We start from the raw sequence: 13,835 nt of genomic DNA on the forward strand, positions 1-13,835 counted from the left end.
CTCTCTGAAAGACGCATTCAAGTCAAGCAGCCTTCATAGTTTCTATGCATCTCTCCCCTCTGAGACATATCCTCATCTCAGGAACCATGCACTCAAAATGGCAACCATCTTTGGCAGCACTTATATCTGTGAACAGACTTTTTCCAGAATGAAACATCTGAAATCTCCAACCAGATCTAGACTAACGGATGAACACTTGCATCACTTGTTACGACTAGCAGTGACAAATATGGAACCGGACATTGACCATCTCATTAGCCAAAAGCAGGCCCATAGTTCCCATTGAAATACTGGTAAGTTTGTTGATTTAACTTTACTTGTTCTTCATTTTAAATATTGTATTTATTCCCGTTTTGTTTCTTCACTTCAAAAAAGGATATATGCAGTGTGCATAGGTATTTGTTCATAGTTTGTTTTTTTTAACTATAGTCCGGCCCTCCAACAGTCTGAGGGACCGTGAACTGGCCCCCTGTTTAAAAAGTTTGAGGACCCCTGCTCTAGGGTATTAGTGCATTACGACCTAAACAAGCCTTTAGTGGTCGGCTGTGATGCCTCACCATATGGCCTTGGAGCAGTATTATCCCATATCATGTCGGATGGAAGTGAGAGACCAGTTGCTTTTGCCTCACGATCTTTAACTGCTGCAGAAAAGAATTACGCACAGATTGGTTAGGAGGGCCTGGCTATTGTTTGGACGATACAAAAATTCCATCTATATCTGTACGGACAAACATTCACACTTAAAACCATAAACCACTCCTGACTATATTAAATCCGGATAAGGGTATATCAACAACATCTGCAGCAAAATTAGAGATATGCTTTGTTTCTGGACGCTTATAGTTATCGAATAAAGTATGGACCTCAGGACAAACATCAGACTACAGATGCATTTTCTTGATTGCCGTTAACTGGAAACTCAGCTGATGTAACTTTACAAACATTTCTTCTTTGTCAAGTGATGTCATTGCTGCTGAGACTGAAAATGATATGAAGTTACAGAGGATAAAGAGGTACATACAAAAAGGATGGCCAAAAATGATATCAACAGATTTAGGTCCATTCAAAAACAGAAGATGGGAGTTAACTCTTTCAAACAACTGCATTCTGTGGGGTACAAGTGTACTCATACCTAATAATCTACAAAATCACGTTACAGTTATTGCATGAAGGACATTTGGGTATTGTGCGTATGAAAGCCAGAGAACATGTGTGGTGGCCAAATATAGATCAGGATATTGAAAACTATGTAAAAGGACGTGAAAATTGTGCTCAAGTTCTACACCAAAGATAATTGTGCAACCTTGGACATGGCCATTAGAACCTTGAAAGAGGTTACACGTGGATTTTGCAGGACCAATCAATGGCCAAAACTATCTGGTAGTAATAGATGCACATTCAAAGTGGCCAGAAGTTTTACCACTGTCAACAGTGACATCAACCACCACAATTAAGGCTCTAAAAAGTATATTTACAACTTTTGATTTACCAACAGAGCTTGTGTCTGACAATGGACCTCAATTCACGTCTAGGGAATTTACACTATTTTTGACGAATTTACAAATTAAACCTCACAGAACCGCACCTTATTACCCGGCAACTAATGGCCAAGCAGAGCGTTTTGTACAGACATTAAAAAAAAGCTCTGAAGACATTAAGTTGCAAAGGTAAACCTGCTATAGAACAACTGCAGGATTTCTTATTTAATTATCGCACAACAGTTCATGCAACCACAGGTTACACACCAGCCCAACTTCTTTTTGGACGACCTCTAAGAACCAAGCTTGATGTAATAAAACCTCAACTACATTCTGCATTGGAAAATGTTACACGGGAACTATACTGTTGGACAAGAGATTTGGACTCGATGTTACAACGGTACACAAAGATGGCAAGCACCTAGAATTAAGAAAGTGTTGGGAACAAGATCATATCTAGTCAAACATTCAAGGCAGATTGTTTAGAAGACATGTTGACCAAATCAGGTCAGGTCCAACAAAAAAAGCAGAAAAGTCTACGATAGCCAACAACCAACGCAAAATAAATCAATCTTACAGGCAGCATAACATGGATATTTGGCAAGGCGTCTGGTATGATCCAGACAATCCAAGACAAACAATGGATCCAGACAACAATATTCACCCAGAACCACTTGAAAATAATTCAAATCAGACTTTCCTAGAAGTAACAGAATGAGAAGATTCCAGAAAAGAGACACTTACATCTGGAACTTTCACTACTAGACCTAGACCTTGACGGTTAAGGAAACCGCCAGACCGGTTACAGCTGAACGAGCGAATGAGAGACTTTTCCTCTCGACGTTTTGCAGAGAAGTCATCATCAATTTAGTTCTTCTAAAGAAAAGACAATATGTTTTGTTGTTCGTGAAATGCTAAGGGTTATATGTTAATGGTTATATAGTATCTGTTAATTATTTATTTTAATTATTTTATTTTTTGTCTCTCTTGTGAGGAGAGAGAGGAGATGTGGTGTTTTACTACGGAAGCCTGGAGGAAGCTATGATGATGTCATCGCTGATAAAAGTTGTTAGATTTTCCAACTGTCACTTTCAATAAACCTGTTGGATCTTAATGAAATATCCTTATTGTGCAGTAAGTAAGAAACATGACATTGTGTATATGTGTATATATATATATAGATATATATAATTATATAGTGTGTGTGTGTATAAATTCACAGTGAGAAGGGGGAGAGGGGGGTAGATAGTGGGAAGAAGGGGTAGATAGTGAGAAGGGTAAGAAGTGCGAGAGGGGTAATCAGTGAGAAGGGGGAGAAGTGCGAGAGGGGGTAATCAGTGAGAATGTGCAGATTAATTGCTTGAATGATTTGTGAGAATGTGAATATGTGTAAATGATTGGTGTGAATGAAAGTGAGTGAGTGTGTAAGTGTTTGTGTGTATCATGGATGTTTAAGTGATTTGGGGAAAGGCAAATATAGCACATGCACAGTGTTTATGGGACAAAGCTGGCAAAGGGTGGGCTGTTTGGGGACAAAGATGGCTCAGGCTGGGCTGTAATATGTGTGTAATTTGGGTGCTGGTCAGGTTCTGTGTGGGCAGTGTGGATGCCAGGGCTGGATTTGGGGTGTGCAACATGTGATCTATGCCTGTAATTTAGGAGGTTTATCTATAACTTTAATGCTGAGTTTACGTGTGATTTCCATTTGATTTATATCTGCAAAGCTGTTTGTTTTGTGTTATTCTGTTGATCTATACCTGGTATGCTATGTTTCCATACATTATTATTGTATAGCTGCAAATACAGGATTTGTATGTCTGATTCTGTTTATTTGATCTATACCTTCAATGCTGAGTTAACATGTGATTTTTAATTGATCTTTACCTGCAAAGCTTGGTTTTTGTGTTGATTCTGTTTTGTATGTGATCTATACATGCAAGTGCTGTTTATATGTGTTGTTTATTTGATCTATAGTTCACAGGGAGGAAGGAAAACAGAGGTCATGCTTAGTGAATGAGGGGACAAAGAGGACTTCTCAAAGTAAGGGTCAGAAGGAGGGAAGACTGCACTGACTCTCACAGTCCCCTAATCTGCAGTCAGTGTGGCAATTATTTTTTATTTTTTGGTGCAGGAGCGGAGGGAGTGATTGCATGCTAGGGAGCGTGTAGCGGGGCCCAATTTTTTTTTTTAAAAAAATGTTTTTGTTACAACGGATTGGCTGTTTTTTTCTTATATTTAATGTATATTATTGTTAACAGTGTTTCCAGTTATGTATTATTGTACTTGTTTGCACTCGCACATAAATAATCTTTAATTAAAGCTAGTTGTTTGTTACAAGATTTCTTTGTGGGATGTGGGGGGCGCCAGAGGAGTAGTCCGCACAGGGCGCCTGAACATCTAAGGTTGGTCCTGGTATGAAGAGCTGTGGTGGATGAATTGCTTCTACACACATGCAGAAATGTAATTGTTGAACTAACACCTTTGTTCGTTAAACGCTATTATAGTTATTACTTATAATAATACTCACACATAGCTAAAATAATTATTTTCTTTGTGAATGCCAACTCACAATAATGAACCCAAAATTTTGCCTGTCTTTTTGATATATGGAAATTTGTGTGCTGCTTATAGTAGCACACTAAATGACATCTATTCACTAAATTATAAGTGCTTATGAGTTGGCAAAAACTTTTACAAAAGCCAACTTGCATTACAATTCATTACAAATAACCCACACTTTCTAGATTCATTAACCTGTGATTTGCAGAATTCACCTTACTTTCCCAGGGGATCGTGAGGTGACTTGCACCCCCCTCCCTGCATAAGCACATTAAAAATAAATACCGTTTTAGCCTTGTCAGTGTGGTACGGTTGGTATCCCTCTAGGCACAAGAGAGCAAAGAGGTATATGTCTGGATTCACCTTTACACTTTGGGTAGGCCCCGAGACATTCCAAATTGTAAAATATTATACCAAACAAATTTGAGATGCTTAACTGTGAGCAGGCAGCCGCTTCATAGCCTGTGCTATGATGTGTGTCCTCTTAGGAGCATCTCAACTTTTAGCTCTTTTGTGCCATTACAGAGGAAACATTTACATCAACATATCAGTCTGATCCCGCCCCAAGGACAGTTCAGAACCAAAATGTGAGGGCATATTTCCTCTGCATGAGGATACCAACACCCCCAGATATATATTTTGACCGTAATTAGTCTTGTCAGTAGGGTACAGTTGGGATCCCTCTAGGCACAGGAGGCAAGAAGTCCATGTTTGAATTCACCTTTACGCTCTGGTGGGCCATAGAAGATTCCCAAAGGTTAAAATATCATACAAAACAAATGGACAGCCGTTTCATAGCCTCTCCTACAGTGTGTCCCTGCTTGGAGCATCTAAATTTTTCATTGGCAATATATCTCTATCTGTATTTGAATAATTTTAAAGTGATAGTTTATTTACTATATGATTGTTTTCCAAATAGGAAAACAAGATCTAAAGTAAAATTCTGCTGATGTGGGCCATAGGTTGGTAATCTCCCGTCTGTGACATCTCCATTAAAGATTTACTCAAATATAACTCGGGAGTTTAAATTGTTTATAATTACCATGAATATATTTTAGTGTATATTTAAACTTTAGCTTTTTCCGAAGTGCACAGAATAACTGTTTGTGTTTTGTATCTCTGCTGATTTTAGCGTTACACAAAAAATAATTTCTTCAACTGTACAAGAAAAAAAATTAACAAACAATGTATCTTACGGCAACATTCCTCCTAACATTCTGGCCGAGATAACACAAAATGCTGCCCCCCCCCCACATTCTCCATATGTATATCCTTGACAAATGTTGGGGCACCATTTAGTATCATTGGGCCACTTGGCTGAATCTGCTCCTTTGGCTGAATGGTGTGAGTCTTTGACTGAACGCTATTTAATGTTATTAACCCCTTAATGACAAAGCCCGTACATGTACGGGCTCAAAATGCATTGTTTTCAATGGGTTTAGGGACCGCCCATTGTCCTTAAGGGGTTAAGAAGCAAAAAAGGGGTCAGTTTTGCACAAAACCACATATATGATAACAAACAACGTGTGCATGTATGGTAATAAGTTATCAAGGTGGTCATTAGCAACATACTTCTTGTGTTTGAGAATTTTGTGTAATAATTTACCATATAAAGGTCATTGAGAGTCCTCTTTTCAGTGTTTGATGTACCCACCCATATTACAATTTTTTTTTAAAAGAACAAATAGGGCTTTCATTTGAGACCATAAAAACATGAAAAAAATAACAATTGTGAGTGCTAGTATGTAAAAACCTAAAAAACTTAAACATTCTGCAAAAATTCCTCTACACTTTAATTGCACCTGTTGAACAATGACCAAATGTATTTTTGGGGTTATTTAGTTAATTTGGTGGTGTAGGGGTGTTTCGGGATATCCCTACTTGCTTATTCGGTGGTGTAGGGGTGTCTTGGTATGCCCCTACATGGTTTTTTATTTGGCTAAACGTTCTGGTAGGGGTGTCTTGGTATGCCCCTGCCTTGGTCAATGGGTTAATGTGGAGGCACCTGGTATGTGTTGGTGCCAATGTTATACAGTTAATATGTTTATTATGGGTGGTCATTGTCATTACTAATAAAGGGGAAATCTGTTATATATGTTTAACTGTGATGGTCTGTTTTGACAATGACCTTTTAAATATTGTAAATGTGGAAAAGCTGTGGAAATTATATTTGCACTTAACAAAGGTCTGAGTGTCTTCATTGGGTTATGGGTACAGTCATCCTGGGGCACAATTCGACTATGTGCATGTCACTATGTCATGTTGTAGAGGGCCACATCCATACCTTACATAGTATCCTATGGTTTGTGTTTTTAATAGTTATGGCGTAATGGGTTTGGGGGTATTGAATGGGGGCAGGGATTATTCCCCTTTCCTGCGAATATTAGAAAAAACTAACTTTTTTTTTAGTTATATATATATATAGAGAGAGAAAGAGAGAGAAGAGAGAGAGAGAATGTCCCCTCTGAATCCTCACAAAATTAGGTAAAGCGACAGAAAACCCTCTTCAGGACACCTGAACTTTTAAACTTGATTTCAGAAATACCTAATTTATATAGAATTTCCATACTTTCCCAGCACTAATGTGGGGAAAATAATATAAGGTGTACATTATTCTTTAGAAAGCTGTAGAATTTTTACATTAGGTAAGATGGGATTGCAACTCTAATTTTAACCACTTTTTTCACCAACACTTATGCTGGTATAGTACCCTATAGGGTAGTATTTTTTATACTTATAGTTTAACGGGTTTTGGGGTTGTGAACGGGCAGGGGGGGGTTATATATTTTAGATGTTGTGAGGACAATGGGATATAAGGGTTTTTTCTTTTTTTATAATTTTTTTTTGTATTTTTTGAGGTGAACATGTTATTAATGCCAGTGATGTCACAATGACATCACTTAGCTCACTTCATTTTTTTATTTATTGTATTTTAGTGATTTTTTTATTGTTAAAAAAATGTAAAAAATCCCTAACACTTTTTTTTCTTTTTTATTCGTGTTTCAGCATGGTTCTGCGATCCCCCTGCACCGATCACACTGTGATGTCTATGGTGTCTTGCATAGAGATCACAGTGTCTGTGATCAGTGCCTCATCGGAGCGATCGGATATCCCAGCAGGGTCTAGACAGCAGACGCTCCAGGAGATATCCTGTCCTCCGATGACCTTCCGGGTGACCTCAGCAGTGATGCGACCCAAAAGGGAATGCCCGATCGCGCGTTTTCAGGCGTTCGTGCCGGCAGTTGTTACAGGCGATCACAAAGCAGAAAGCCAGCGATGCTGTCTGATAGCCTGATCTCCCGTGTAGCGGCAGGGATATGTCTCTGCCGCTGCGAGAAGGTGAGGAGATACCGGTATGTCGATAAGGGTTTCTTGAGATCAGTTTTATGGACGTACCGGTATGTCCATAGCGGACTGAAGGGGTTAAACAAATAAACCCCTGGGAACAAGTACCAATCTACTGTTCCAGCAACGTATCAAACTGCTCCAAATGGTTTGCAATAAAATAACTGGAACTACATTGCTCCACTACCAAAGCAATTCCACATTAAGACATTATTAACCTTTACATCCAGGAGTGAAATACAAACTGACTTCTGTTTACAGAATTTTGCGCTCTGCTTGATCATTTTTATTTTGCTTTCTACAACATTACTAGTTTTTCTCTTCATTAATATTTATATCATGTAGAGCTGCATTCCATCATACATATTATGTTTTATTACACACAATATTTACATTTGAAGCTTTTGCACATTTTCACATTCTTTCACTTTTTTCAGTGCGCTGGTTCCGACCAGTTACATTTTTACCCTGATAAAAGCCAAGATTCTGTGATTTGATATATTTGGGATCTAACTGCAAGTTTTTGCGAGCTGGCAAAAAATGTGAAAACACTGCAGGGGTCGTAACTGCGACCGGGCACGCTAATCTAGGGGGCCTGGGTGATGCTTGGATGCACAACATAAGGGTATATGAGAGTGCATGCAAGTTTAAAAAAGCAGCGGCAATGATTACGCTTCTCTTCCCCCATCCTGTACACACGGTGAGGTACCTCTACCCTTAGGGTGACCACATGTCCAGGATTGAAAAAACTGAGTGAAGGAGGTCTCAGCTAATCAGGAGAGATGTCTCCTGGTTGCCTGGGAGTTCAGAAGCCTTTCCTGGTAGGTCCATAGAATCATTACTTACCTTGAATACATTTTTATTTGCAATCGAATTTCTAATCGAATTTCCTCCTGAAGAAGCCAACGGACCATTGGCGAAACGCGTAGAGTGAGAGAGCTTCACCATCATCTTAGCAGCTGATTCGGGACTTTCTTCTGTTTGTTTACTGCGCTTTTGCACACTATTTTTCCGATAGTTGTGCTGCCTACAACTGTAAGTTGGATTTCCTGATTCACGGCTTGTGACAGAATGAGCTGTCATACAGGAGCCCAAGGTACTCAGAGATGGCTCCAGCCTGGCTGCCAAACAGGCAGGAACTCCATTGTTTAATTAATCCCATCAATAGGATTGCTGACTGGGGATTAAAGGTTGGGTGGAATACATGTATCTGTTAATTTATGTTAATGAAGTTCTGTGGCTATATCAGTCTATGGTTTACTACAATAAACTGTTCATTCCTGCTGTACTCAGTTCAAGGTAGTTGTGTCTACTTATTGGGTACACATAGCAGGGTTCCAAGGTGCGCATGCTGACTGGTGCTGGAAGTGATTCCGGGGACAAGAGGAGGATACATGTGGGTGATCTCTGGGAGTTACTACAGCTCTCTTGGTGAACCCGTTACACGGCTGTTTGATGATACTGCACTATTTTAGTCTCCTTGTTTTTTTAGATTTGAAGCCATTAAATTCTGATGATACTTTTGAAGAGTATACAACATAAGGGTATATGAGAGTGCATGCAAGTTTAAAAAAGCAGCCAACTTGTAAATTCACTCTTTTGTAAAACAGAGATCTCAGGACACTCTATTAACTAAGGCGGCAATGATTACGCTTCTCGTCCCCCATCCTGTACACACGGTGAGGTACCTCTACCCCTAGGGTGACCACATGTCCAGGATTGAAAAATCTGAGTGAAGGAGGTCTCAGCTAATCAGGAAATTTTCAGTTTTCCTTTTTTTACTCAATATACAGTACCTCACAAAAGTGAAACTAAAAACCTCCATTTGTCTAAATCAGCATAGGGATTTGGGATAGTGCGCAGGTATTTGCTCGATTATTTGCTCGATTATAAGATGACCCTGATTATAAGACGACCCCCCAAAATTTGAATGTTAATTTAGGAAAAAAAGAAAAGGCCTGAATAAAAGACTACCCTATAAGAAAAAAGTTTTACTAGTAAATATTAATTCACATGTAAACTATTTTTTCTTATATAATAATAAAAACTATGATTGAGAAAAATGTTTTTATTTCCTTTTATTTGCCAATCTGCCCCCCAGATTTTCCTGTACCCCCTATATGCCACTCTGCCCCCAGAAATGCCTTATACCCCCTATATGCCACTCTGCCTACCAGGTATACCTTTTAACCCCCATATATGCCACTCTGACCCCCAGATATGCTTTATACACTCCTCCCTGATATTCCTTTTAACCCCCTATACACCAATCTGTCTCCCTGATATTCCTTTTAGCCCCCTATATGCCACTCTGCCTCTCTGATATTCGTTTTAGCCCCCTATATGCCACTCTGCCTCCTTGATATTCTTTTTAACCCCTATCTCACTCTGCCTCCGATATTCTTTTTAACCCCCTATATGCTACTCTGCCTCTAGAAAGCCCTTATACTCCCCCTATATGCCTCTCTTAGCCTCCCCGACTTAATAGGTGCTTCCATAGACTTCTCCGTGCTTCAGATTCCTTGGTGTGAAGTGGGGGCAGTCGGTGGAGGTTCTGCACGATGTGCACAGACAACCTCCACTGCTGCTGCCGGCACTTCAAATGAATGAGTACCGGAAGGTCATATGACATCATAGATGCCCCAGCAGCAGAGGAGGTTGCAGACGCCCACCAGCTGCTGGAGAGCATTGATCTCTATCTGAGTTCTGATTAGAAGACGACTTCGAATATAAGACGATGGTTATTTTCAGAGCATTTTAAACAAACCTTGTCTTATAATCGAGCAAATACGGTATATACATTAATATTGAATTATTATTATTGAATTTTTCTGTCCAATTTTGGTGTGTTACTTACTTTTAATAAAAGTGCAGTTAACGCACCCAAATTGGACAAAAAAAAATCAGTAACAATATTATATATATATATACATATATATACATATATATATATATATATATATATATATATATATATATATAATTAACAGCAATCACAATCCTATCATGCCCAGGCAGCCAGTACATGCAAGTGTGTGGGCATGATAGACGTGAAATTACAGCCTCCCAATGCCATGCTATACCCCCCCACACACTTACACATGCATCCTATCATACACACACATTCACAAACATTCATTCACTCATTTATATACTCATATTTATATAATGTCTGACATAGTATACAATTTTTCTGTCACTGTCACTTTTCCTCCTCCTCTTCGTTCTTCCTCTTGGCTTTTCTTCTTCTTCTGTGTCCTTCCGGTGCAGTGAGCTCGGAAGGCGGAGGGGGCTGCTTCAGTGTTGTGCGCCGGGATATGACATCAAATCCTGATGCACAGCATCAGTGTCCGCGCGCATCGCATTGTCTTTAAGTCGGTTAGTGGGAGATCCTTGATCTCCCCAACCGAGCCTGGAAGCAACATAACTTGTGTGGAAAGCATATTTTTATGCTTTGTGTAGATTAACTGATGCGGGTGGCGGTGTGGCAGAGCCTGTCCTGGTGTGTGTTTGGGGGTCGGTGTGGCAGAGCCTGTCCTGGTGTGTGTTTGGGTGTCGATGTGGCAGAGCCTGTCCTGGTGTGTGTTTGGGTGTCGGTGTGCCAGAGCCTGTCCTGGTGTGTGTTTGGATGTCGGTGTGGCAGAGCCTGTCCTGGTGCGTGTGTTTGGGTGTCAGTGTGGCAACTAGCCTTTCCTGGTGTGTGTGTTTGGGTGTCAGTGTGGCAGAGCCTGTCCTGGTGTGTGTGTTTGGTGTGTCGGTGTTGCAGAGCCTGTCCTGGTGTGTGTGTTTGGTATGTCGGTGTTGCAGAGCTTGTCCTGGTGTGTGTTTTTGGCCGTTGGTGTGGCAGAGCCTTTCCTGGCGTGTGTTTGGATGTTGGTGTGGCAGAGCCTGTCCTGACGTGTGTGTTTGGGTGTTGGTGTGGCAGAGCCTGTCCTGGTGCTTGTGTTTGGGTGTCAGTGTGGCAGAGCCCGTCCTGGTGTGTGTGTTTGGGTGTCGGTATGGCAGAGCCTGTCCTGGTGTGTATTTGGCCATCTGTTTCCTGGCACTTTAATTTCTGTAGGAATCAATTTAACAAATTTTATTTTTTGTTATCCAGAGATAAAACGGCCTCCTGAATTTGTAGTCACTTCAGAGGACAAACTTTCCAGGCCCAGAAATCAGTCAGATGTTTTGTGTTATTTACTCTATTTCAATCTGCATATTTTATTAAAAAGGATGAGTGGCGCTAAATTGTGGCTTCAGGCGTCCAGTGTATGATGACTTTTTTTTTAGTGTACTGATGTACTCCCAATCTCATCACATTACATCAATATGCATTACAAAAATTTGGAAAAGTTGGGCATGGATAGTGGGCTGATTCGGTGGCGCAACGGGTCACTTGACTAGACTTGCCCCCCAGGCCTTAGACAGCCAGCTCTTCCCTGAACATGAAAACTGTTTATATCATCCTTTTGGAGACATCAAGTAATTAAACTTTATATATTTTTTACTCTAGTAATAATTATACATCTAGTCAACATCAAACATTTACAAGGAGGTCTTCTTTTACTTATTAATATTTGGTTTTACTAGGCTAACAGTTAATAAATGTGGTTAATTCATTATCTATGAATGTATCATTGACAGTGTTATGAATTACTTAAAGTTTTGTAGTTCAGGCAGTGTATGTAGTTTTCCATAGCTGTATTTTCTTCCAGCACTTAGAGCACTCATTTTATGCATATGGATTCTGAAGAGCATAAATCCCAGGTAATCATTTTTTCTTATATTTTGGTATTCTAAATTAATATGTAATTGCATAGCGAAAATAGAATATCTGTAAGAAAGGTGATTTTTTTTTTCTGAAAGTCCTTCATAATGTGTGATAGTGTTTAGTAAAAATATTTGTTTTCTTTAAACAGAGCACCTGACAAGTAAATAAATTTCCTTGAATTTTAATGGCCAAACTAGGTAGCTAATATATATATATATATATATATATATATATATATATATATATATATATATATATGTACAAGTAGAGAACTGTTCTTCTTTTCTTTCTTGCAACGCCTCAGTATGGATTTTTCATGCCACAAATACCCATGTTTGTTGCTTGGGTTTTCTGCCTGCCCTCATAATATCAGGAATGTTTAATTTAAAATATCCTAGCCAATTTTCTTTGTTCAATCTACTAGTATTGCCCTCACCATAATCACAACTACTATTGGCCCTGCTTCTGCAAGCCTTCCATTCTCATGGCATACATAACATCTCCTGGTTCAGATTCCACCTCTGTGACTTTTAGAATGTCCTTCCCTGGCACTTATTCCTCTCTAGTATCAATCTCTGTTAGTATGCCTCAGGCAGGTTTGGATCCAAAGCAGGACCTCTGGAGGGGCAGTCACACTAACACACTCCCAGACACACACATATCCAGACACTCAAACTAACACACGCATTCGCAGGAGGGCTACGAAATTAATAAGGGGATTGGAAAATACTAGTTATGAAGAGAGACTAAAAAAGTTAAAATTATATACGCTAGAAAAACGGCGTCTCAGAGGGGATATGATAACATTATATAAATATATGCAGGCTCAATATAAAGAGCTCTACAGTGACCTGTTCATTAACAGAAATATACGAAGAACAAGAGGTCACCCTCTGAGACTGGAAGAGCACAGGTTTCATAGACAACAAAGTAAGGGATTCTTTACAGTGAGGACAATAAAGGTATGGAATTCACTACCAAGGGAGGTGGTGTTATCCAATACATTAGATGCCTTCAAAAGAGGCCTCGATATTTTCTTAGAAAGGCATGACATACAGGGATATAAATAGAATAACATTAATATTTTATAGCTTCATGATCCAAGGAGAAATCTCATTGCCTCTTGGAGTCAAGAAGGATTTTTTTCCCCCTGATGGCAGAATTCGAAGTAGCTTAATTAGGGTTTTTTTGCCTTCTTTTGGATCAAGAATAGGAAGGTTAGGTCACTTTGCACAGCTGGACATGTTTTGCACTCATGTGCTTAATGATCAGCTAGTAATCAAATTATGGACCATTCTCTATATACTAAAATTAAAATCATTACTCATTGCCTCCCCAATGAACAGGCAGGAAAATAACTCCCCTAGACAGCCGATTCAATTAAGAAATTATTTATTGGTGTTAACCATATAAACAGAATGAACTTGCAATACAAGAATCCAATGTAATGATAATGAGATGGAAGGTGAATTGGGCAAAGGGGGAAGCAAAGGTGAACAAAAACAGACAAATTATGTATAAAATGTGAGTATAAATAGTGCCCCCCCCCAAAGAAGTGAATGAAATAAATATACCGTATTTGCTTGATTATAAAACAACCCCCCCAAATCTGAAAAGAAAAGCCTGGATATAAGATGACCCTATATGAAAAACAGTTTTACTAGTAAATATTAATTCATGTAAACTATTTCTTCATATTT

At 39.2% G+C, this 13,835-nt stretch overlaps 1 protein-coding gene across 1 annotated transcript in view; it reads left to right on the forward strand.

The window, feature by feature from the left end:
• Positions 1-12,087: 12,087 nt before the first annotated feature.
• SLC23A1 (solute carrier family 23 member 1) overlaps positions 12,088-13,835 on the forward strand; it is a 129,399-nt gene continuing 127,651 nt past the window's right edge. Inside the window, exon 1 of the mRNA XM_053465375.1 lies at positions 12,088-12,131. Within this exon, the coding sequence (XP_053321350.1) occupies positions 12,099-12,131 (33 nt within the window). The 5' untranslated portion in view covers positions 12,088-12,098. The remainder of the gene's footprint in view (positions 12,132-13,835) is intronic.

The sequence above is a fragment of the Spea bombifrons genome, chromosome 4 (genome assembly GCF_027358695.1).
Source record: "Spea bombifrons isolate aSpeBom1 chromosome 4, aSpeBom1.2.pri, whole genome shotgun sequence".
Taxonomy (NCBI): domain Eukaryota; kingdom Metazoa; phylum Chordata; class Amphibia; order Anura; family Pelobatidae; genus Spea; species Spea bombifrons.